Source organism: Diospyros lotus, chromosome 7, assembly GCF_014633365.1.
Source record: "Diospyros lotus cultivar Yz01 chromosome 7, ASM1463336v1, whole genome shotgun sequence".
In the NCBI taxonomy this organism is placed as follows: Eukaryota; Viridiplantae; Streptophyta; class Magnoliopsida; order Ericales; family Ebenaceae; genus Diospyros; species Diospyros lotus.
The window spans coordinates 31,154,241-31,180,609 of record NC_068344.1 but is presented as its reverse complement, the minus strand read 5'-3'; the positions used below and the strand labels follow the sequence as shown (position 1 = coordinate 31,180,609).

Sequence of the window (26,369 nt, the reverse complement as noted above, 5' to 3'; positions counted from 1 at the left end):
TTAAATTAACTTTTTAGAGCGACACGTCACTCCAATTACCAGTGGTTTCATTTATTTTATTTGGAAAAGAAGAATTTTTTGCGCACCACATAATACTACTCCCTTTGCATTTGGACGGAAGCAATCCAAATTTACATGGAATTTTGTTTTATTAGGATGTTATTATGTTGGTGAGTGAGTCGGGTTGATTAGAACTTCGAACTTAGACCTCATCATGCTCAAAACCAAAAACAGAGCTCAACAAAGATTGGATATTTCACATAAACAGATGAGAAAAATGGCATCTTCAACAGCAATAGACGGTTGGTTTCTTAGTTCTTGGGTTAGACAAACTGTAAAAACACAGAAATCGTAAACTGCCCTCAGAATACGCACAACTTACAGCACACAATCTGGCAAAAATGCAGTCTGGAGCAGATTTTGCAGCAGTTCAGAATGGAAGTAACTTCACTTCCAAAGCCTAACAATCTTGTCATGGCTAGCCGAGGCAACCAAACCGGTCACGGTTGATACAGCCAAGCCGGCAATCAGTCCTTCATGCGCCGAGAGAGTCATCGTCTTGTTCTCCGTCATGTTCCAAAGCTCGAGGTTCTAGCAAAATGGCAGCGGTGTTGAGTCATCAGAAACAGAAATCAGTGCCCGCTAGTGATTACAGAAGCTTAGGCACCGAGATAGAAGACAATACATGAAGTAGACGCTGATCATGTTGAAGCCTACACACACACACACACACACATATATATATAGGAATCTTAAACTGACTTGGCAAAGAAGTTTATGAGCTTTCACAAGGAAACATTAGAAAGACCTAATTTCTAGTCACCCGTTCATGGTGGACGGCATAAGTTGCCCAACTCGTGAGCCCCATTCATGTGAAAAAGCAATTCTTCACTCATGAGCTACCTTGATCTACCTTTCTTTCAAGGTGAATTGCTCGCATGATTAGTTAACGAATTCCGAAGTGACCATCTGGTTTGTGTGGGGCAACTTGGATTTAGGTGGTGTTTAATTCATGTAGGATCCAGTATCATTGTACCACTGATTAATTAACCAACCTTACAAATGAACACAATACTGATGTTTTTTGATATTACGAACAGTTGCAATTCCAACTAAGTAATAGATTAGAAGTATCAAAACCATAACACAGACGTACAAGAATACATACAAGACATACCTGGTAACAGCCAATGACCAGCAGTGAAGAATATGTGGGATGGAAGACACAGGAATGGAATTTGTTGCCATTACAAAACTCATGAACACATTCCCCTTCTCTCCCACTTCCGAGTGTCCAAACTCTAATAGAGTCCTCACTGGCAGAGGCCAGAAATTCCCCAGAAGGATCCCAGCAAAAAGAATGAATAGGTTTTGTGTGCCCCTACAAGAACGGATCCCAGACCAAGCAGTAATATCAACCACAGGAAGGGAGGATAGTGCAAGAAGACGTAAAGCATTTAAAAAGTGAAAAAAGAAAAGGCTTGCTACAAGTACGACTGTTATAAAAAAGAGATAACAATATCAGAAACAACTCATAATGAAGGCATAAATAGTTACATACTACACCGTAGCATAAATAGTAACTTCACAAATTAAAAAACAACAGCTTGGTTTGTGTGATCATGCTTCAAAGTCCAGGTTAGGACGGATTTTTATTTTTTTGATTTAAAGAAAAATAAGAAAGAAATGCCACTGGTTAAGTGTGCAGGTTGTGAGTTGCTTAAGTTCACAATATCATAGTTCAAGTAACCAGATCATCCAACTTTGGTTTGCTTGAATTTCATACTTTTAAAGGACGTAGAGAAGCTTCCAAAGTCGCATGAGACATTTTGCTTCCAATCCAAGAAAAAGAAAACCTAAAGAATCCAGAAGGTATTCACACATGACACTATCTAACCTCTCAAAAGCTATAGGAATCAGCTTTCCTTTTGCAATCATAACCCTTTTTCCTCTTCTATTTCTCATTATCCTTTTTGCCAGGGTGGTAGGAACTATTCTTCTGGTCACTACAGAGTAAATTCGGTGCCAGGAGGTCAACTTCAGTTAAAACAAGAAGCTCTTTATTCAATCCTATTAGGAACGGTTCTAGGGGATAAACCATATCCGTGGATGGTCACGACTCATCCAGGTTGGGTTTATCCTTGTCCCTGACAGAGACCATGTTGTAGGAGCAATTAATTGCTATCATCTATATATTGGAGCTCTAACCTAAATGAGGATGCAAATTACAGTAATCCATCCAAACAGAGTGACACCCATAATTTCTGCCCATTGTCCTATCTAATCTTTTTTGTTGGCTTCCTTGCATCTCTCTTCTGCACCTCAATTCAAAGTGTTTCATGTTACAAGCAATTTCCTTCAGGTGATTGAACCAATATTGAAATATCAGTATGTATTTGATCTCTATGCGAAAACAGCATATAACGCCTCCATCTGGATGCAAATAACTGCTTAATTTAGAGGCCATTGCTCCCTTCTTTGCTTGGCCATGCCCTCACACCACATTCTCCCATGGCACATTAAAAGTGTGTTTGATTGCATTATCTACAATTTAATTCTAGGTAATGATTGCTTAGAAAACAAAAATCACCCCACTCTCTTGGAAAATGAATTCCATGGAAAGAAGCTTTAAATGCTTGTACCATACATATATTTTCCATAAAAAAGTTAAGAGTGTTTGATTGCTTCCATAGAAAATATATGTAATAATTATACATTTTTTATGGTAAACGTGTGCAATCAAACACACTCTAACTTCACGTTACAGCACCTGCAACCACACTGTTTCCATTCTCACAGGATCATCTCCTTCGACAATGACCAACTCTGTCCAGTAATAACTTACTACAGAAAAAAGTTTTCCAACATATATCAAAAAAGAAATAGCTTTTGATTCCATTCTCATGTCATCCCTATTACAAAAGAACTTACAAATTTGATATACCCCCGAGAACTGTACGTGCATTAATTTCAATCCAAATAAAAGCAATGGAGGCAGTAATTGGTACTAGGGGTGCATCCTTTTATACATGTAGTTCACAAGCACATACAGAACATACACCTTCAAACATAGTCCGGTTTCCAAAACCTGAGGACACCAACATAACTCAGGATTTGCTCAGAACTAATTAATTATAATTGTTTTGTTTTATAGGCCAAAATTGTTCGATGAAAACCAGCTACACAAACACTCTTGTGCAATAAATCTCCATAAAAATATGTTTACCTTGTAGAGACCGGAGTAATTCAAGAAAAACACAAGTTGACCAATTTATCCTACGGAAAACATTTTGAGTCAACTTACTAAGAACCAACAATAATAATTTTGACCAGCAACAGTATGATATCATGAAAGCATATCCTAAGCATTAACAACATGAAACATCAAGCAAGACTAGTAATTACACGTCAAGTTTGAAGACACAATCAAGTATGGTTTCAATTTAGCTAAGAATGCATGCTTGCTGTGCATAATTTGTCAATGAACAATGATGTCCAAGTGTAATAGATTCCTCATGCATCAAACTCAATAGCCTTCAGTGGGCAAGCATTCAGACTTGTCCTTGCTATAAAAAGAAATTTCAATTCAGTAAAACAGGTTGAAACTTACATAAATCAAGCACCAATTTTTCTGCTTTTTTTTTTTTTTTTCTGGCATTCGATAGTAATGACTTTCGACTGCAATTACTTCTTCTCATAGAAGTCAAAACTTATATTATGGCATTATTTATGGACAAGAATAGAACCACTGTTGCCAGAGAAGCTTTGACGCCCAAAGTGGGTACAAGTGCACAACTACAGCTTATTCAAGCAAATGCCACTACTGCCTAAGCAATAGGGCTATAGTCTGAAATAAACTAACCTGTAATGAATGCCGACAAGCTTGTGTCTCCACATCAAGTATGGACACAACATTCTCAGCGGCTGCAGCAAGATATCTTCCCAAACGGGGCTGAAATCTCACCTGGGCTGTGCCACCCTAATCAAAACATAGGGGAAAAATGATGAGAACAGCCTCCCAGCAGGGAAGGAAAATAACACACCAAGTCTTAATCCCACTAGTTGGAGAAAGGAAGGAAAACAACAGTGCACCAAGCCCTAAATCCAACTTAGCTGGGAAGGGAAAGAAAAATAATCAAATAAATAACTATGAAAAAATGGATCCACAATTATATAATCAAGGGAAGTAGTTCATTAGGATCTACCTTAAAAACTCCTGCACAATTACCATTGTTAATGCTCCAGTATCTTATCTGGCCATCTCCATCACAAGAACAGATAAGGTCATCCTTATTTGGATGGAAGTCTAGAGACATGACAGGAGCAGAATGTCCAGTAAAAGTACGAAGTGAATAGCCAGGCTGCAGTTGAAGTCAAATCAAGTTAAACAGATGCTGCATGAGGCAGGACCATCACACCAAAGAAGGAGATAGAAATGCCCACAGACAAAGACAAACTTTGTAACTAATATTCTCATCCCCTATTGCACAATTTATGTATCAAAGCAAACTGTTATATGTTATTTTATAATCAGGATATTTTGCACTTTGTGCCTTATAAATATAGATAGAGCTGACGCAATTGAGCTATCTTTTCTTCTCTTACTAATCCATAGGCATTGTTCTTCTCTCTGTCTTTCTTTTCTTCCTGCTTTCATCTTTCTTCCTTTATTTATTTTTTGTTTTGTTGAAAAGCTACAAGTTCAAAATTCTCCATGTACCTAATAAAGTAATAATTCAATACTTGAGTGCATTTGACCTACTTATGAAGTAGAGGCCATCAGCATGTGAGGTCATGTGTTGAGAAACTAAATAATACAACTCCCCCTCAACCCCCAACCTTTTCTCTCAAAGAAAAGCTAATCAATCCAATATTTGCAGTGTGGATTTGTTATGCAATGTCTATATTCCTCATGTTCCATTCAAAATTTATTCTTTTTCCGATCATGAAATGGAGGTAACCTAAGTATCCTTCCAATATACTGCCAAACTGTGAAAACCAGAAAATGGCCTTGTTTTTTCAATCAAAGACAGTATATTTTAGAATCCCAAAATATTGAAGATTTTCCAATAATATTCAGAAGCAAAACATCTTATGTCACAAGAAAGCAACAATAGTGGTGAATAAAATTTAAATCAACGGACAAAAAACAGGAGCATGATGAACCAAGTATGGGCTTACTAACATTGTCAGCATCCCAGACCCTGACAGTTTTGTCAAAAGAAGATGTTGCAAGACATTGCATGCTTGGACTGAAACGGACATCAGTAACTAATGCAGAATGTTCTTCAAGTGTACTTTTTGGCTTTAAAGTATCTGTATACCACAATACAGCCTGCAACAAAATCCATAAAGTTGAAAGAGAACACATTATGCATCCCAGATTAATAAATCTATACAAAGGAGCTTCGAGTCTCCCTGCAGTTCATTTTTGTAGCTTTCAAATTTTTGTTGTCTTTCAACAATTCCTAACCAAATAGTGGGACAAATGCTTGGTGCGTTTATTTTTCAACAATTCCTAAATCCTTATTATCCTCTTGAGCACACCTTTTTATCGTGGCCACCACTTGCAAGGAGTTTACCATCTGATGAGAAGTGGCAACATACAACTTTGCTTGCACCAGCTCGAACAGAATTGACTTCGGTAAACGTGAAACCTGAAATCAATGCAAAGTAATACACTCAGAATGCACCCTAGTGGAACAAGCAAGATTATCATCGAAAGCACATCCACTATAACACTGATTTCGCATGTGGTTTAATAACCACTCAAGTGTAATCACATTCACACCAATTGTCACATTTACAATTCAGGATTTATGACAAAAAGAGCCATACAAAGAACAGATACATAAATTAATGAAGAAATCCGATAGAATAATGAAAACTATCGCACTCTTCTCCATTAGTAGCTAGGATTAAATATACAAGACTCCTAGTTTGATACAAACTTATCTCCTAAACTTTAGCTACTAGATAAACTCCTAAATTCTAGTACAAGATAACAAGATAAAATAATTCTAACTAATCTACAAATAATACACAAGATATATTAGATCAGCTTGAGGATAACTCAGGAGAGTTATCCTCCTCTTATTCATCTCATCTCATCCACGGATCATCTCCTCAATCCTTTAGGATTGGTTGTGCATGTTTATCTTTCAACACCCCCCCCCCCCTGCATGTTTATCTTTCAACACCCCCCCCCCTTCTAGAGCTGAGGAATATATATCAAATATTCCCAGCTTGCTTCTTATATATTCGAAACCTTGTTTTCCCATTGCTTTGATCAAAATGTCTGCATGTTGTTCTTTTGTTGGAACATAAGTCAGCTTAATGTTGCCATCCTCAAGCTCTTGTTTGACAAAATGGTGATCAATTCAGACATGCTTCTTCCGGTCATGCTGCACCGGATTGTTGACAATGTTGATAGCTGATTTGTTATCACTATAAAGAAATTTACGAAATAATATCGACATAGACAAGTCATTCAACAGTCTTTCCACCCATACCATTCCACAAATTGCTTGAGCAATTGAGCGATACTCTGCTCAGCACTGCTGCGAGCTACCACTTGTTGTTTCTTGCTCCGCCAAGTTACCCCATAATTTTGTACAATAACCTAATGTGGATTTGTTATCTTCCACAGCACCTGCCCAATCAGAATCTGCATAGCCTATTATCTCTTTGTTTGGGCTTTTTGTAAATAGTAAACCCTTACCTAGTGTTCCTTTAAGATATTTAAGGATGTGATAAGCTGCTTCCAAGTGTCTCCTAGTCGGTGAATGCATGAATTGACTAACAATATCCACAACAAAGGTAATATCTGGTCTTGTGTGAGACAAATAAATTAGTTTCCCTACCAATCGTTGATACATGCCTTTGTCCACTGGATGCTCTTCTTTTTCTTCTTTGTTCTTCCAGTTAGGTTCTAGAGGTGTGCTTGTTGGTTTACACCCCAATTTGCCCGTCTCCTTTAGCAAGTCAAGAGTGTACATTCTTTGGGATACAAAATTGCCATTCTACTTCTTGCAACTTCCAAACCAAGAAAATATCGCAGTTCCCCCAGCTCTTTTACTTCAAAGGCCTGCCTTAACTGTTCTTTTAGCTTCTCAATTTCTTAGTTATCATCTTCCGTGATAATGATATCATCCACATAGACTATTAGAATTGTTCTCCTACCATCCTCCTTGATCTTTGTAAAGAGTGTGTGATCCGCTTGTCCCCGCTTATATCCCAGCTTGTATAGAGTATCACTAAATCTTTTAAACCACGCTCTAGGTGATTGCTTTAAGCCGTATAGAGATTTTTTTAATTTGCATACCTTATCTCTTGTATTGTTTTTCTCAAACCCCGATGGTATCCTCATGTAAATCTCCTCCTCTAAATCTCTATTTAGGAAGGCGTTTTTTATGTCCAATTGGTGTAGTTTCCAATCCAAGTTTGCAGCTAAGGACAGAAGAATCCGAATTGAATTGAGTTTGGCCACGGGAGCAAACATTTCTTCATAATCCAAACCTTGAGTTTGAGTAAATCCCTGAGCTACAAGCCTTGCTTTATACCTTTCCAGACTTCCATCTGATTTATACTTTAGAGTGAATATCCATTTGTTGCCAATTGCCTTCTTTCCCTCTAGAAGATCCATAATTTCCCATGTACCATTTTTCTTCAAGGCTGCCATGTCTTCCATAATTGCTATCTTCCAGTTTTCATCCTGCAATGCTTGATAAACGTTTCTAGGGATAGCTACACTGTCTAAACTGATAGTAAATGCTTTAAAGGAGGGAGACAGTTTTGAGTATCCGATGAAATTATTAATAGGATGCTTGGTCCTTCTACCTTTCCTCAATGCAATTGGGACACTTAGGTCATCAACAAGTTGTTGTATATCAATATCAACTGTCTTGTTTGGACTTACCTCCAGATTGGACAGATTGGTTGGCTGAAGAGTAGCAGTTTTAGGTCTTCTGGAATAAACCTTTAGAGGTTTATTCAGGTCTTGATCACTCTGCTGGATTTCAGTCTCCTCTTTCTCCTCCCCTTGATGAGTTTCAGTAGGAGGAAGACTAGTAAGGGGATCGAGAGGCACGAAGATGATTGTACTTCAATTGTGGACTGGATTTTCATTTTGAGTAGTGTTGTGGAAGAATGGTTGGTTCTCGAGAAAGGTGACATCACAAGAAATAGTGAACTTGCGGGTTGTTGGGTTATAACACTTATAGCCTTGTTGGGTAGGAGAGTATCCAACAAACACACATTTAAGTGCTTTTGGGTCAAGCTTGGATGGATTTAACTGGTTCTGATGTACGAAGGAGGTACACCCGAAGACCTTAGGAGCAAGAGTGTTTAAGACCCTGGAATAATGAGGGAAACCTTCAAGGAAGACATTTAAGGGGGTTTTATAGTTTAAGGTCTTTGAAGGAACACGATTGATGAGATAGGATGCTGTAAGAACAGCCTCTCCCCAGTAAGAATGAGCAACTGATTGAGTGAACATAAGAGTCCTATTTTGTTGTAAGAACAGCCTTTCAAGTAAGTGCCGGTTCTTCCTCTCGGCTACCCCATTTTGTTGAGGGTTGTATGGGCAAGAGCTTTGGTGAACAATACCGTGCTCATTTAGATAATGGTTAAAGTCATTTGAAAAGTATTCACAACTATTGTCACTTCTTAAAATATGAATGGAAGTTTGGAAAATATTCTTAACCATGAGATGAAACCGTTTGAAAACCATATAGGTTTCAAATTTATCTTTCATGAGGAAGACCCAACAAACTCGTGTGTGATCATCAATGAAGGTGATGAACCACCGAGTGTTTGTTAGATTTGAAAGTCTGGCTGGTCCCCAAATGTCACTGTGGACTAAATGAAATGGCTGAGATGGTTTGTAGGAGTGTTTCGGATGAGAGCTCTTAGTTTGTTTTGCAAGAATGCAATGTTCACAATAGAAATCTTGAATTTTATTGATATAAATTGAAGGATACAAGACTCTAAGATACTCGAAGCTAGGGTGTCCTAATCTTTAATGCCATAACATTAAATCAGAATCTGAAACTGCAGCTAAAGAGGATTGAACAAATGACCTACACTCCTTTTGGTAATCAAGATTGATGATTTGATATAGACCTCCCTTCTCTTCAGCTTTGCTAATCGTCCTCCCCGAAGATTTGTCCTGAAAAACACAATGAGAAGAAGAGAATACCACTGAACAGTCCTTATCCTGAGTAATCTTGCTTACTGACAGCAAGTTACATCTCAAATTTGGCACATAAAGAACTGACTCTAATTTTAGCCCTACTACATAAGTTGTGCCCCTTCCTTGGACTAAAGTATTAGTTCCATCAGCCATAAATACAATAATATTCTAATCACAAGATTTAAAATTGGATAGAATTTCAAGATCACCTGTCATGTGATCTAATGCACCAGTATCTATAATCCAAACACATGTGGTCAGCCTTTTGGAGAACGAAGAATGACTAATATTACCTTGTTTAGCTAAGGATACCACCTGATTACTGTTGTTGTCCATACTTTCGGTTGTCTTTGGCACCTTGGGTTGATTCAGCAACTGTTGGAGGACTTCTAGTTGATCTGAGGTTAAAGAGATTGGCGTTGGTGTTGAATTCCCTTTTTCAGATTCCACCATATAGGCAAATTGCACACTTTTTCGCTGGTTCCTTGGTTTCCAATTGGTTGGTTTCCCGTGCAGCTTCCAGCAGGTGTCCCTAGTATGATAGGGCTTGTTACAATGATCACACTATTGCCTATCTTGCTGCAACTCTCCCTTAGTCGTAATAGATGACCAGCCACAGGATATGTTTAAGGCAGAACTCTGTAACATGCCTTCATTTGTTGAACGCATCACTTTCTTCCTACTCTCATCCCTTCTTACTTCGGAAAATACTTCTCTCATAGAGGGAAAGGGCTTAGTTCCAAGCAATCGTCCTCTTACCTCATCCAAATCTGAATTTAGACCTTGCAAGAAGTCAAATATCCTTTCTTTCTCCACCATCCTGTTACACTTCCTTCCATCAGCCGAGCATTCCCATGTGATCTCATGAAAGAGATCAACATCTTGCCATAATTCAATCAAGGTATTGTAGTACTCAGTTACCGTGTTGTTACCTTGCTTTGTTGATCAAATGGTGGATTGAATTTGGTAGCTTTGGGCGGTATTTTCAAGATTTGACTAGATCTCTCGAACCGCATTCTAAATCTCGCTTGCTGTTTTGTAGAAGAGGTAAGTTCTTCCTACCTTTGGCTCCATTGAGTTTACTAGCCATGCCATGACAATGGCATTCTCAGCTTCCCATACTCCATATGCTATTGAATCTTGGCTAGGCTTTACGATTTCTCTGGTTAGAAAGCCTACCTTCCTTTTTCCTTTAATCACAAGCATAACTGATTGGGACCACTCTCGGAAGTTGGTTACATTCAGCTTGTGTAAAGTAATCTGGAGGGAAGATCCATCGAAGACTGAGGAAGAATGTGACAAGGTTGTTGAGACTGGACTGCTCTTTGTTGGAAGAGGAATAGAAGTCCCTGTACTAGTTGTTTGATCATCAGCCATGGTGCAAGTTAAAGAGTTCTTTTACAATTAGAACTCTAAATAACTGGTGGCCACAGAAACTTAAAACCGAGCTCTCATACCATGAAGAAATCCGATAGAATAATGGAAACTATCGTACTCTTCTCCATTAGCAGCTAGGATTAAATATACAAGACTCCTAGTTTGATATAAACTTATCTCCTAAACTTTAACAACTAGATAAACTCCTAAATTCTAGTACAAGATAACAGGATAAAATAATTCTAACTAATCTAAAAATAATACACAAGATATATAAGATCAGCTTCCTCTTATTCCTCTCATCTCATCCACAGATCATCTCCTCAATCCTTTAGGATTGGTTGTGCATCTTTATCTTTCAACAATTAAGAACTCCAATACATAGATTTTCTAGGCAATTTAATTTTTTTTCATGGCAAACTACTATGGTGTCTATATAAACCAAGAATTTACAGCAATGAAGGCGCCAATGGAAGAAGTTTCACCTCACCTTTGCTAACATTGATGCACTGTCCAATTGTATCTCTAGGATCGGTATCATCATGAGATAAAAAAGACTCAACATTATCATCAAGAGATCCATCCTCCACAAAACGATCCATATCAGCCTGCACAATATCTTTACTATCCCACTGCAAAAATGAAATGCCAATGAGTTTATATAACTATGTGACCATATTTCAAGAAGTAACCAACAAATTATATTTGCCTCCAATGATGCAAAAATAAAGAGCTCATTCAAGTGATAATGGGTACATTGGGTAGGAAAAGAACACCATACTGCCTAAGCAGTAGCCATTAGGCAAGCCAAATTCCATCTGGAATGTTACATTTGAGCATATCAAAACCATCAAATATGATCATAAAAGTAACTGAGAAAACTAACAAGGACGCCAGGTGTGTGTGTGTGTGTGTTGGGGGAGGGGGGGGGGGGGGGGGGGGGGTTGGATAAGTTAAGCAGCAGGAAGATCACACCTTCCCTCCATAGGCAAGCCAAATTCCATCTGGTATGTTACATTTGAGCATATCAAAACCATCAAATATGATCATAAAAGTAACTGAGAAAACTAACATGGACGCCAGGTGTGTGTGTTGGGGGGGGGGGGGGGGGGTTGGATAAGTTAAGCAGCAGGAAGATCACACCTTCCCTCCATAATCCTTTTCTATAGACGAGAGAAGAATGTTGTTCACTTTTGAATGAAGTATATGGATTTAAGATACACAATTTTTTTCTGATTGGCCTGACATTCTTTTCGCCTGTTATAAGTCCCTTTTTCCATTATCCGTTGCTTATATATATAAACCCTAAAACCTGCCACACCTTCTGACTGAACTATTAAGCCAACTTTATTGTAATGTCATCCACTTGCCGGTTTCATACAGCAGAGCCATAAGGTCCCTCAATATCACCAGGACACAATCTTCCCGCCAAAGTTATTGCTAAGTTAATATACCTAACGAATACCAATTGAGAAATCACTTCATGGCCGTGAATTCCCCTATCACTCCTGGAGCTAATAACGGATACATTTTTCATCAAAGGAACCCAATTGAAACTCCAATCCATATAATCATAACGTGATCCAAAATTCATAAACAGCTTTAACGAATTCCATCTCGATTAACAAAATTAAACTGAAGAAAGCATGCATCCAAGTACACACGTACACAGGGCCGGTCTTGAATTTTTTAGGGCCCAGGGCAAAAGTAAAAATTAGGCCCTCATATATCTATATAATAAAACAGAATGGTTTTTGAAAATGTCTCAAAAAAGAGACATTTCAATGGTTGAGATCATTTCTGATATATTTGATGGCTGAGATTGAAAATTTTCCAGCCCACAACAGCGCAGCCATCTCACTGTCTCTCTCCCTCTCCCTCTGTCTTTCTCTCCCTCCCTCCCACCCACCCATCCATCCATCCCTCCCCGTCTCCAGCCCCCTCTCTTTCTCTCTCTCTCCCTCCCACCCACCCATCCCCCTCTCATACACACAGGCAGATACATATATACACCCACCCACAATGGCCGACTCCCTCTCTCTCTCTCTCTCTCTCTCTCTCTCTCTCTCTCTCTCTCTCTCTCTCTCTCTCTCTATATATATATATATATACAGAGAGCAATGGAGCCTAAAGCAGCGAGCGGGGTGGGCTCACGGTGGAGAGCCGATGCAGCGGCTGGGTGCGGCGGTCGAAGGCGCTGTCGATGGCGGTCAGAAGTAGTAGCGGTCGAACGGCGATGGTGGTCAGTGCACGCAGGCAGAGGAGCGGGAGGTGGCTCGCGGCGGCGGGGCGGCGGAGGCCAGGCCAGCGGGTGGCCGGTGCTGTGCGCGGGCGATGGCCGTGCGTTGCCGGAAGAAGAAGCGGGAGGAAAAAGATGAAGGGAGAAGGAGAAAAATAAAAGAAAAGAAAAGAAATGCTGAAAAAATATGAAAAAGGGATAAGGGCACCGCCTGGTGGTAGAAGACACGGAAGAGATTGAAGAAGAGGCAGTGGAAGAGGAAGACGAAGGCGACATATACCTCGAGGAGACTTGCCTGGATTTAGGTCTTCTAGGAACAGGAACGGTTTTGGGGTTTTGCTGAGGGCAACAATGGCGGCCTTCTCGGGTTCTCATCTCGCGAATCGGTTTTGGGGTTTTGCGGGTCTGCTCCAAAAACAACAGCCACCATCATCACAAACACACTCACTCAAATCACAAATTAAAAGGACTCGCACCCTCACATTTTCCGTCTCAACGAACAGACGAAGACACCGCGGGAATACAGTGGTACTGCAACTGCGACTGCGACTGCGACTGCGACCGCAACTTCCATGGCCAGAACCTGCAAAAAAGAAGATCAAAACATGCTCGCTGTAACTCGAAATCCAATGATGCGCTTTTGAGGGCTTCCCTTTCAGCTAAATTCGTAGCAGAGAACACCACAGTGTACGTATGTATGTGGCAAAGCGATTTGGGGCACACAGCGTTTGTGCCACTGGACGTGGGCTTCCCTTGGGTTTGGGGTATTTTAGTATCTTCCCTTGGGTTTGGGTTTTCTGTACTAAAATTGGGAAAGAGTATCCAAAATAAATATAACCATTTATTATTTATGCTAATTCCTAATAGTAGTAAATTTTAATAAAAGTCTTCGATTCCAAAATAGTATGTACTTTCTTATGCCTTAATTTAAACTAAAAAATTAAATTAAAAATATAAATTAGTTTTGTTGACTTTGTATATGTATGTATGTATGTATGTGTGTGTATTTTAATTAATGTATTATGTATATGTGTGTCTGTATTTTATATATTTATATATGTATTCTATGTATGTATGTATACTTACATGCCTTTGGTGTAACTTTTTTTTGTGTGTATCTTAGTATTTATTAGATTAATTAAATGTATCATGTAGATTGTCAATCAAATTTTATGATAGAATATGTTACTGATAAAGTAAAGAGAATGAGTATGACACTGAGTTCAACTATGATTTATTGTTTAATAAAAAATTAAATTTATCATATAGGACGATTGTAAACAATTAAAAATAGTTTTATTTTTTTATTTCTATACGATGATTTCTCTATTTTTTAATTTCTTATTTTATAAAATATTATTATTTTATATTAAAAATAAAATTATTATTATTATCATCATCATCATATATTCTATGAAATTTTTTATAATTATTTGTCTTCATATACTTTAAAAATTTTAAGCCCAAAATCAAGGAAATCCTTTATCAAAACCCAATTTTCCCATAAGTCCACTTAACCCAACAGAAAAATGTTCAATTTATTATGTAATTAAAATGTATCACGCAAACTGTCGATTAAATTTTATGGTGGAATATATTAGTGATGAAACAAAAAGAATGAGTATGGCACTGAGTTCAACTATGATTTACTGTTTAATAAAAAATTAAATTTATCTTGTAGGACAATAATTGTAAATAACTAAAAATAGTCTCTTCAAAAAATTAAAAAAAAAACCCTCATAATTTTTGTATGACGATTTCTCTATTTTTTTATTTCTTATTTCAAATTTAAAATGTCACTATTTTATGCTAAAAATAAAATTATTATTATTAAAATATATACCCACGGTTGAGATTAGTTCAATGATGTTCCCGCCCATTCATTCCCTCACTCGCTGCTTCTTTATCTCACTTTGTCTTTCTCTCTCTCACAAATCCACCTACCCACCCCTTACTACGTCTCTTTATTCCTTTCTCTTTCTTTTTCTCACAAACTCACCCACCCACGCTATCGGTACGTGGGACAGCGATGGGGGAAGGGAGGGTCGACTGTGGGTGAAGGTGTTAGATATGAGATTTAAAGACCAATTCTAGTGACACAAAGAGACTCGATCTTGTAATTCTTTAAATATTATTTAAATGACAAGTTTATGTTTTATTTAAATTGCAATATGGTTTAAATTATAAAACATACATCCATTAGTATAATAAGGAGTGGATACTATTCTTAAGCATTAAGAATACGAGTTACGGATAATCCACATTTCGTTATACTATAAACATGTTCTTGACCGTAGAATTCTTAATCTGGATAATAGCAACTCGTAAAGGCCAGCACACCGTCTTCTTCCTTATTCAGTATGAGATACTGAAAAATAAGATTAGTGAGTCTCGTGCAATTCTGTATAAGATATAGAAGAAAGATGAGTGGGTGCTTGTTACAAGAACGAGTTCACTGAACATGATTGTTAACATAAAATCACATGGATTATTTCTCATGGGTCAATGATTTAATGTTAGCTACGATTTTTGCAACTAGTCCTTAGATCTGAGATGACATGGATATCTGTGTATTGGTGGATTAGGATATCAATAATATTATGTGGTTGTTCTAATCAAGGATAATCATACGTATCTATGTGCCTGATTCAGTGATACATGAGGTATGTGTGCATCAGACATGAAATCTATCACCTTGAGATTTATGAGGAAGATATCTTATGCGTTTCAGTAATCACTTGACGATAAATCATTGGCCGAGGTAATATGACGATGGAATTTGTTCCATACGGGTTGTGTCATAATTAGTCAAGATTGATTTTGAATTTGGTCATATGACGAGATTAAGAGATTCGACCTACTGACTATGATCTCATATCTTGTCGGGATATAGGATGATAGAGGGACCGTATTGCATGGTAACGTAGTAAAAGGTTCACAATACTCGCTTTACAATAAATTGGGTAATCATGACATATTGCTAGATGTCACTAGTGATTTACAATAATTAATTGTTGATTATTCTTGTTGCCAATTTATTTGTGAACCCAGAAAGTCCCACCCAAAAAGAAATCACTTTCAAAGAATAAATAGATAAATTAGTAATTTTATAATTACTAATAATAGTGTATTTATTTGTAAGATAAATAAGAATAATTAAATAATTATATTATGAATATAATTGTTTAATCATTAATTGGGTTGGGCATTTTGCTAGCACATTAGGCTTGGTCCAATAGCACTATTGGATACAAGTTAACTTAAATGATTTGGGTTTGACCCAAATACATTAAATGGAATGGGCTTGAGAAGCCCAACCTATTTAATGTATATATAAGCTCCCCATCTCTTCATTTACTTCACTTGAGTCTTCTTGAATCACTTGAAGGTTGAGAGAATTTTCAAGAAGTGTTCTTGAATCCAAAGAGGTAAGTTAGAAATTTTTGTGAAAAATTTTCTTTACTTATCATTCTCTTTGAAATTCTTGGATAGAAGTGATTTCGGGTGGACCAACTCGGCATCCTACACTTGGAGGATTAAACGGCGAGAAATCTAATGGTGAAATCGGATTTCATCAAAAAATGTAACCTTTCATTTTTATTTCCAATTAGTTAACCTTTTAATTTTCCCTACGCATATGATAAGATCTATGTAATCCCAACAGAGGGGCCGACTGGTGCCACAACCACTCACTCCCTTATTCATTGCCCATCTCTCTCCCTTTCTCTTTCTCTTTCTCTCTCTCATAGACCCACCCACACACGCCATCGGCATGTGCGACGACAGTGAGGGGAATGAAGGGTCGACGACAAGTGGGGAGGCCAGCAGGTGCAATGGAGGTGAGAGGGGGCGGGAAGGACGACGGCAAGTCCAATGATCACTCTCTCTCTCACTCACTGTCTCTCTTTCTCCCTCTCTCTTTCTTTCTCTCACAAACCCATCCACCCAAGCCATCGACGGGTGCGACAGCGTGAGAGGGGGAATTGAGGGTCGACGAGGGTGAGACGATGATGAAGAGGGTGGGAGGGATGATGGCGGATGGGAGTGAGGCATTGTGAGAGTTGGCGGGGGGCGATGGGGGTTCGAGATGACCCGCGGGCCCCCAACCGGCCTTTGTTGGGGGCCATTGAAGTCCCTGCCCAGCGACAATTGGGGGCTCCAAGGGTTCTCGGCGGCAGCTAATATGTATTGTTTAATATTTAATTTTTAATTTAATTTGTTCAAATTGTAGAGCACTTATTGATGTATTTTATTATATAGATTTAGTATTTTTTTTTTATTATAAAACGTTAAAAAATATATAATAACCTTAATTTCTATTTTTTGTTCAGTATTTATAATTTTTCTTACAATATTAGTAAATATTATTTTATTTTAATCTTAATATTATTTATACCGAAACTTTAGGTATAGGTATACACTAGTATATATATATGTTTAAACATAGTAATGAACCCATTCTTATTTTTCAACCAAAATCTAACATGTCCAAATTAACTAAAAATTTAACATTCAAACCAAATAAATTGCATCGATTCAAACTTCAATATATTAAAATTTAGAATAAAAGGATACAATATAGAAATACTCTAAGAAAAGTCAATACAATTTTAATACTTCAAAAAATAAATATAGAACAATATAACCTGAAATTTGAGAAACCCCCGGCACGCTTCGAACTTCAAAAACAGACTTGAAATCACAAATCACAATAACAGACTTCAAAAACGGACTTAAAATCACAAATCAGCACGCGGAGCACTTTTCAGACTTCAAATCAAAAGCGGATGACTTCAAAAGCGGATTTGAAGTCTGCGAAAATGAATTTGAAGTTCGAAGCGAACTTGAAGAGGCTGTTTGGCTTAACGTTTTTTTGAATAGCTTTTAAGTGATTTAACTTTTAACTTAAAAGTTAGATAGAGTTTAGGTTAATAATGTGTTTGGATAGATGTACTTTTAAGCTATCAATTATTAGTTATGTATTTGGTTTGTAAAAGTTGATAAGATATCAAAACTTGACAAAAAGACTAAAATAGACATGATACTGAATAATATAATTAAAAGGCATAAAAATACTATTTTTGATCAAATAAATTATAAATTAATTTTTAATTAATAGAATACTTACAATTACAAGTTAATAAATTATATATAATTATCAAAAAAATATTAATACAATACTTTAGGTTTATTGCATAAAAATATTAAATATATATATTGATATATTATAAAAAAATAGAATTTTTTACATTTTATCTATACATGTAAAGCATTAATATTTAAATAAATTATTTCTAAAATGTGGGATTTGTTTCATCCATAAATTTGATATATATTACAAAATTATAAAATTAGATAAGACTATTTAATTGATAATTAAATAAACTTAATAATTACAAAATCTAAATATAGATAAGACACAATATTTGAAATGAAGTTCAATTTTTCCATACTTTATGTAAAATACTTACAATTATAAGTTGATAAATTATACATAAATATTAAAAAAATATTTATAAAATACTTACAATTACAAGTTGATAAATTATACATAATTATTAAAAATTCATATTAATAAAATACTTACAATTACAAGTTGATAAATTATACATAATTATTAAAATTTCATATTAATACAATACTTTGTATTTTTAAATTTAGGTTTAGTGCATAATAATATTAACTATATATGTTGATACATTATAAAAAAATATTTATTTTTACATTTTATCAATACATTTAAAGCATTAATATTTAAATAAATTATTTCTAAAATGTGAGATTTGTTTCATCCATAAATTTGATATATATTACAAAATTATAAATTTAGATAAGACTATTTAATTGATAATTAAATAAACTTAATAATTACAAAATCTAAATGTATATAAGACACAATATTTGAAATGAAATCCAATTTTTCCATACAAATGCAAAATGGATTAGTAGAATAAACTTAAAAAATTACATACAATTATTATGATTGTCCAATATTTAGGGCTATAGCATCTCGTAATACCATTCAATAATTATCACTACGATCCACTTCTTCGTTAAATTGACTGTTAGATGGAGAGACGAATTGTGCACAAGGAATATAATTTTCATTTTCTACTGTTATGAATGCATTATTCTGTACCCCCTTCTTCCTAATATAATTATGGATAGCTTTGTACCTAAAACTATGTCTCGTTGGGTATTAAAACTGTATGTAGTCATATCATCAAAACTCTTGCATTTCTTGAAATATGTAAGTCATAACCATAATGCAATTGCTTACATTATGAGAAAGATTAATAACACAATTTATAGGGTTTTGGACTGTGAGATGGGAAGAGACTACAATACAAACAATGAAGACCCAGATGTCTGAAAAAGAAATAAGAAAATACCAGAAAAAAATAATAATAATCGAAAATCATTGTTAATGATAACAACAGTTTTCATAGCATAGGCCCACAGGAGAAAAGAAAGGGAAAGGGGCCATATTTGGTGAATAAAGACAAGGGTCCCAAATAATTAAACTTGATTTAATTTTATACAGTGGCAGCCTGTACATTCTTTGTTCTCTTATGTGATTAATTAGAAAGTAAAAAACAGCACCAACTCAGCCAACAATGAAAATGGAGAATAAGAAGAAAGAAAGCAATAACACGCCACCATCAGCAGAAGACGCCTCATTAACCAACAACATAGTTAAAAAAATCAAATAAGTTATGATTTGTAATTTTTTTCCAAAATTAGAGAGACAATTACCATATATGATCAATTATTCTTCTTTGGCTCAAAACTAATTTGCACTCACAGTAAGAAAAGCCCTCATCTCAAGAAAGAGAATGTAAGGTTTCTGATCTTTTTTTTAAGCCACAAGCCACGCACGAAATGTAGAAGACGACCCATTAAACTGTTCTTGTTTTTCTACCCTTGAGTGAAAACCCATCTCAGTTTTATTCCCCAGTCATTTATTAATCACAACACAACACATTGCAAATAATATTACAGAAATATAAACATATAACAAAAATTATTTACAAGAAATAAATTATCACAATACAACAGAATAGGCAAGCTACGTAGATATGCAAACAAGAAGATGCAAACAATGGGAGAATGAGATATACCAATGAAGGGGACGGATCTGAAAGAAGAGATGGCAGGAGAAGATGCAAACAATGGGAGAAGGGAGAAGGGGATGGATAACAGAGAAGGACGGCTAACGACGGCCCGACTGGAAGTAGAGGCAGCAATGGCACGATAATGAGGAGACTGCCCAACGTCTTGCAGCGGCAAATCTGGAGAAGAATGAGGCGAAAATGGCAGATCTAGAGAAGAAGGTGGCGATAGGTTTTTGCTCGACCCAAAATCAAAGACCGCTTGCTGCGGCAAATCTGGAAGAAGGATCGGTGATGGCACGACCCGAATCTGGAACGACACTGCTTGCGGCGGCTTAGCTGGAGTACAACGACGTTGACGGCAGTATGGAGGAGGGGCGACGGCTGTGGCGGCGGTTATGGTAGAGCAGAGCTTGGGAGAAGATGGAAGAAAGAGATTTGTGGGAGAAGATGCAATGGTTATGAAGGTTACGCCTGTAATATGAAAAATATATGAGGGCATTTTGGTATTTTATTTGGTCAACTTAGCAGTATTTTTTAGCAAAGCTGGGGTACTAGCTTTTGAAAAATGCTGGTTTAAGAGCTTTTACGCGGGGCTGCTTTTACGCTATAAATTTTGGCCAAACACTTAATCTTCAAAAGCTATATAATTTATCAACTTTTAAATAGATTATGCGCGATCAAATCGCTAAGCCAAACAGTCTCGAAATCGGCTGAAAAAAAGCGGACTTGAAGTCCGGTTACGAACAGAGGACTTGAAGTCTAGCACCAAGCGGACTTCAAGTCCGTCAGGCCCTGAATAATGGGCCTGGGGCAAGTTGACTTTCAATAAAAATCATAGAAGTGTTGGTTGACAGAATCTCGGCACTTTTGCTAGTTTTCAATATTTTTCCATTCATGGTTTTATTGGCAGTAACCATTTCTTTTTGTTCCTTGTTTTCAGCTATCACGTTGTAATGGAGGCTTATTAAAACTTCCAGTAGTTGTTAATAAGATTATAAGATTTTACACGCAATTACTTGTCTATCTCAACTTCTTCTTCATTTTCTCTTACTTCACAAACAAATTCCTATCATGGTGGTAAAAGTTTATTAGTTATAACACAATAACATGAATTTCAATTATTGAATTGTCATTCTGTGTGCGTAAGAATTTGTCAAGTAGGTTGGTATTTTTGGTTATTTTTGAATTTTTAGTTTTGATTCATGCAAGGTTTAAAAAAAATCTATTTTTATCTTTGAATTTAAACTTTTAATTTATCCAAATTTTTGAGACACATAAATTATTCGTTTCAATTTTTCATTTATCTATAAATACCTGCTAAATGAATAAAAGTCGGTGATAAATTTTTTACCTTTATTAAGCTGTTCTATAATATTCTATACTGGTTCTATTATCAAAAAATTGGACCCAAATAGTGGATAAATCTTAGGTTTGAAATAACGCGTCCTATATATTTAAAGCTTATGCTACTGTCGGTGGCATACGCCATATTCTTTTAACAAATAGTACTTAACATTAACTAGGACTCCTTGCAAGCTTTATTAACCATGGTTAGGGTAGTTCAATTTCAACAAACATACATCTAAGATTATCTAATCATGGCACACTTTCCCTCCTTTTATAAACAATTACTCTGATGGGATCGGGTCCTCTACTTCTTTCCTTATCATTTTAAATTACGAATGAGTTTACTAAAAATACTTCATTTAGGTGGTAAGTTGACTCCTGCCATTACCTGATTTAAACTTTGGTTGATTAGGCGATGGAGGATCATTATTGTTGATTAGGCAGCAAAGACTGACAGGCCACAATGCTTCACGACTCCAGTTTGACTGACAAGACAGCACCCACAATGATGGAATGAAACACAAGTTTCGTGTACATTTGAGTCTTAATACAAAGTGAATGCTAAAAGCACCCTTCATCACCATAAAACAACACAAAAAGTGGGAATTTGCATATCTTCAGTCAAAAAAGAGGGATCTTTCATGCTTGTTTTATATCCATATAGTACTGATCTATCCACTTCTGAATGATCTCCACTTCTTGCCTCCTCTGCTCAACAAGCCAGTCCGGATCTTCCTTTGTTGCAGATCGAAGATCGACATGATGAGCCCCTAAATCATTCATTAGATTAACAAAAAGTCATCAGTTAACATGACTAAACCAATTGGGAGACCAAACAAACAAAGCTTTGATTCTACCTTTCTTGGTCACCAATGCTACAATGCTAGCTGATATGTTCTTGAGCACACTGAGCAATCCACAATTCAAAATGGGTATATTAGTGGGCTGAAGTTATAATTCCCTACACTTAAAACAGAAGTTGCGAAAGTATCTAACTTGGCAAAATTAAAATTTATATAACCGACCCCATGGGATAAAGGCCGGTATGTTGTTGTATATATAGAGATGGACAGAGTCATAAGCAGAGTTATCTATAACCCAACAAAGGGCTGATGATCATACTGCCTCCAGTACCAATAAGAATGAAAAATCGAGCACATTTGGCATTTACCAGAAACCAGGTCAAGGTCAACTAAGATTGAAAGAGGGGAAGAAGCATATGATTTTGTGGAATCATTGTTCTTGAAATTCTGAAGGATGCTGCATGAGTTGAAGAGTTGAACTGACCTGCCTCTGCTCCAAGGATCTTGCATTCCATTGGAAAATATTATGTTACTACCTGATCTTTTCAGCACTTGCTCTATTTTCTGCACAAGCATCAAATTCAGCAAAGCTGAACGTAAGCATAAGAACCTCTTATACAGAATGGAAGTTTAAGTAGCATTATATGAATGTAATATGGGAGGGAAGATGTATAAAATTTTATACTAAAACTCACGTTGCCACCAAATTCTGTAGTAATCCAGTGTGGCCGAGGCGTAACTCCATAATTCTTCCTGCAATTCTCTGCAAATTCCTTGTAATCGAAGGAAGATGGAGGAAACATGCTCTCATGGGAAAGAGTCATTGGCATGACCATCTCTGTACACGACTGAAAAAACATTTATAAGACTTTATCTTCTTCTTCTTCTCTGTCAATGAGAAATAATTGCTAACCTGCCAGTCCCAACCATGGAGGCCATGAGCATCAGTCCCACTTTCCAAGTTGAAACATTTTTCTGTCTGTGAATAGTTGTAATACAAGCTTGCGGCTGCGAAAGCTCTGCTAAGCTTTGTCGCCGTAGGTGACAATCCATCGATAATATTGCACATCTTCATTCAAACAAGAAAGCCAGTTATGGAAAGAGATTTGAAACTGCATTGAGAATGGCCATTATATAAGCGGGTCATACCGCTTGCACGGGATAAGCAGGTAATGGCATCATGAAATTGGCATTGGTGGGATAATTGACCATGGCTGTATAAACAAAAGCAGTCCACAACCAGTTTCGAACAGAATACATCGATTGAAGATTCCTGGAATTTGAAGAATATGACTTGTGATTACCAAGAAGGTTGAGAAAAGCAACAATTAAAATTGAGAAGCCAATGAGTCCCAGGAATTGTGAACATTAAGTAATTTTTCATTTTAATTCTTAGTACTCCTGGAACCATGGATAATGCAATTTCTTAAAGTTTTAAACCCATTAGTAAATGAATGTAAAGGGCCAATTCTTTTATTTGGTCAGCAATCTAAAGAGATAATGAGATTATACAAAACCTTCTAAGCACAGGCATTTGTTATGTCCATGACTAAACTCACTTGCAAGTTCTGAAGGTTTTGCTGAGTTCTGTCAATCCTTCTTTCTGAGTTGACAGATCTTCCAGTTCTTGCCAGCTCCCCTTTATCACCTCAAAGCAATTCAAGCTTGCATCCTGAGCATACAGCTTATGGTTAAAAGATACAGAGAATAACAGAAGAAAAAGTGAAAAGAAAAGGAGAATTACGCTTTTTTCCCTACAGACCTTGTAATCCTGGGAAACGGCGTCATAGAAGCTTGACCATGGAGTTATGTCTTCAAACTGCAAGATTGGGGCAGAAGATGCTAAAGCCCCAAGTGCTATATGAGGGTATTTCAGTCTAAACCAGGCTGCCAACACTGTAACAAAATGACAAGGTACGAATGGCTGTTCCATTAATGAAAATAATTTACAGTGGAAATAAATGCAACAGTTACAAGCAAATATTCCTACTGTTCTAAGGGTAAAAGGAAAAGCAAAGTACAAGAGAAGTCCAGGCAGACATGAAATGTCACTCTCAAACGTTTGATTCACTGAGCACAAGACCCTCTCCTAAAGATCAAGCTGATAGTCAGATTAAATCGGTAAAAAGCAATTTTGGGGGCTCCTTCAACTTACTTCCTCCATAAGACCCACCAAAGACCACAACAGGGGAAGCCTCAGTAGACAGATTCTGCTTCAAACTCCTGATCAGAAGTGCGAAATCAGCCAAGGCTTGCTGTGAATTCAAGTACCCCAATGTCTTCGCAGATTTGTAGGAGTCCTTCCCAAATGGCATTGATTCTCCATAAAACCTGTGCTGGAAAATCACACAAACAAATAAAACCCAGAAGTAATCTCAGCACCCTCCTTCAAAACCACGCAGATTTTCATCAACAGACATATAGACACAAAAAGAGTGACAATCTTTATAAACATCAAAGAAGGATAGTGTATTACTTCAATGAAAAGCAGGAGGGCATGGAACTTGGGAGCAATGTCAAGCATGAAGCCAGTGTTGGCTGCAAACCACTCAATATCCCCTTCATTGCCAGTGTAGACGAAGATGGGGCCTCCATGGTGCCAGTAATGGCTATTGATGAGATACTTCTGGTGAAAAATCTTGGAGCTCTGGGGTTTGAAGGTAAAATGGTCCAGAAGCTGAGGAAAGTAATGGACCTTGTATGGTGTCTTTGGCTTCGATTCTTTCGGAGCCACATCTCGTTTTGTAAGAGAGGATTGGTAGGCTCCTATTGGGAAGAAAGCAGGGATCGATTTCACCGTCGTTATATTGATGGTGAAGAGAAGTAGCAAGAGGAAGGTAGAAGAGGGATTCATTCTCTCTCTAGAGAAGTAGCAAGAGGAAGGTAGAAGAGGGACTCATTCTCTTTCTCTCTCTCTCTCTCTCTCTCTCTCTCGTGAAGAAGTTGCTCACTTTTTGTTGTGGAAGTATAGTGATGTTTTTGTATTTCTCCATTTGAGGGAGGTTTGTTTGTTTTGCGACAGTTTCTGGGTTGGCATTTTGTCAAGTTGTGCAACTTTTTAGACATGATTTGGATCATCTCTTGATGGGATTTTTTGTTGGGTAGCAGCCAACCACAGCCAAGGAGAAGTATTAAACCAGGGCGCCTGGCTGCACTTGCCACCGGCGAACCGCCGCGTGGGGTGGCGGGAGCCTCCAGTTCACCCAACAACAAACAACGACCATCATCCCTGAGGACATCAGTGCTTGTTTGTGCTCCACCTTTCCTTTCAGATTTTCTACCTATCAACAAAAGGGCTGTAGCCCCTCCCCCCTACCCCCTCTAGTGAAAGTATATTTAAAAGTATGTGATCATAAATATTACCCCGACGCAGAGACCGTTGTCCGGATTGTCTTGCCATCTTTACGATAGGGGTTAATCAAGCTCTGAGTCACTCCACACAGACGTGGGCCATGCTGTGGATCATGTTGGGTTAAGGGTCCTGGGCTCTGTGGCCTAGCATGGCCCACAGGCTCGATAAATAAAAATATTTTTAAATTATGATTATATATTGAGATATAATTTAGTACACGTATATATATATATTGTTTTAGTGTATTGTTTATAATTTTGTGTTTTATATTTTAAATTTTAAAATGTTACATTTAGGTGACACTCCTACATTTTATAGTTTCAAATATAAAATAGTATGGTGTATTTGTATTGACAATTATATACATTTTTAACTTTGTATCTATTTTATAAATTTTTATTTGTCAATAATATTTTAAGTCAATAAAATAATTTAAAATATTATTTAAAATAAATTAATAAAATGATAAAAAATATATTTTTTAGGATAAGACACAATTAGTACCTAATTTATATTTTTTATACGTTAGGAATTTGAGAAAGCCTCACTATTTTTCAATCTTTGATAGAGAACGTCACATTATTCCCTATAACTTACAGGCTACGACCGACTAGGCAATAGTCGTGCACCAAGTAAGCTTAAGTCTTTGACATGTTCTTGTGACCCCGAGAATAATCACAATTGATACATTGTCCCATACAAATTTAGTTTCAAACTCACGATCTCTTGGTACTCAAACTCCTGAATATGTGCGGTAAATTATCTATGTTACCTTTTGAGGTTAATTAGCACCCAATTTAGAAAACTACTAAAAAGGTTTAGTCGATCAAATGTTTCTAAAATCAAAATGATTAGTTTTCTTTATATATTAAATTGACCAAATAAATGGAGTTAGTGAATCAAAAGAGGTGGAATAAATGTCAACTTTTTAGACATATAGTAT

At 36.7% G+C, this 26,369-nt stretch overlaps 2 protein-coding genes across 2 annotated transcripts; both read right to left on the bottom strand.

Annotated features, from left to right (window-relative positions):
• Positions 1–237: 237 nt before the first annotated feature.
• LOC127805662 (transcriptional corepressor LEUNIG-like) lies at positions 238–20,423 on the bottom strand. Its single transcript, XM_052342416.1, has 9 exons — positions 19,911–20,423; positions 13,286–13,468; positions 11,061–11,202; positions 5,548–5,657; positions 5,186–5,335; positions 4,206–4,361; positions 3,863–3,979; positions 1,178–1,381; positions 238–591 (listed from the first exon to the last, which is right to left on the bottom strand). Exons 1-9 carry the CDS (start codon positions 20,421–20,423, stop codon positions 448–450), a joined length of 1,719 nt encoding a protein of 572 aa, XP_052198376.1. The 3' UTR covers positions 238–447.
• A 1,364-nt stretch (positions 20,424–21,787) lies between these two features.
• LOC127805866 (uncharacterized) lies at positions 21,788–25,309 on the bottom strand. The gene is made up of 10 exons (XM_052342680.1): positions 24,551–25,309; positions 24,230–24,410; positions 23,837–23,970; positions 23,634–23,746; positions 23,224–23,347; positions 22,988–23,143; positions 22,770–22,922; positions 22,559–22,638; positions 22,129–22,178; positions 21,788–22,041 (listed from the first exon to the last, which is right to left on the bottom strand). The coding sequence occupies exons 1-10, from the start codon at positions 24,926–24,928 to the stop codon at positions 21,911–21,913; spliced, it is 1,500 nt and encodes a 499-aa protein (XP_052198640.1). The 5' UTR covers positions 24,929–25,309; the 3' UTR covers positions 21,788–21,910.
• Between the last annotated feature and the right edge of the window lie 1,060 nt (positions 25,310–26,369).

What these genes read in the sequence shown, in the direction of transcription:
- LOC127805866 (XM_052342680.1), bottom strand. Translation starts at nt 24,928, where the DNA reads ATGAATCCCTCTTCTACCTTCCTCTTGCTACTTCTCTTCACCATCAAT. An exon ending in AAAACCTTCAGAACTTGCAA is followed by an intron (nt 23,348 to 23,633) that starts GTGAGTTTAGTC and finishes TTCAAATTCCAG; the next exon opens with GAATCTTCAATCGATGTATT. An exon ending in CTACAGAATTTGGTGGCAAC is followed by an intron (nt 22,639 to 22,769) that starts GTGAGTTTTAGT and finishes ATGCTTGTGCAG; the next exon opens with AAAATAGAGCAAGTGCTGAA.
- LOC127805662 (XM_052342416.1), bottom strand. Translation starts at nt 20,423, where the DNA reads ATGCCCTCATATATTTTTCATATTACAGGCGTAACCTTCATAACCATT. An exon ending in GTATATCTCATTCTCCCATT is followed by an intron (nt 13,469 to 19,910) that starts GTTTGCATCTTC and finishes CTACGAATTTAG; the next exon opens with CTGAAAGGGAAGCCCTCAAA. An exon ending in CTTGTCGGCATTCATTACAG is followed by an intron (nt 1,382 to 3,862) that starts GTTAGTTTATTT and finishes CCGTTCTTGTAG; the next exon opens with GGGCACACAAAACCTATTCA.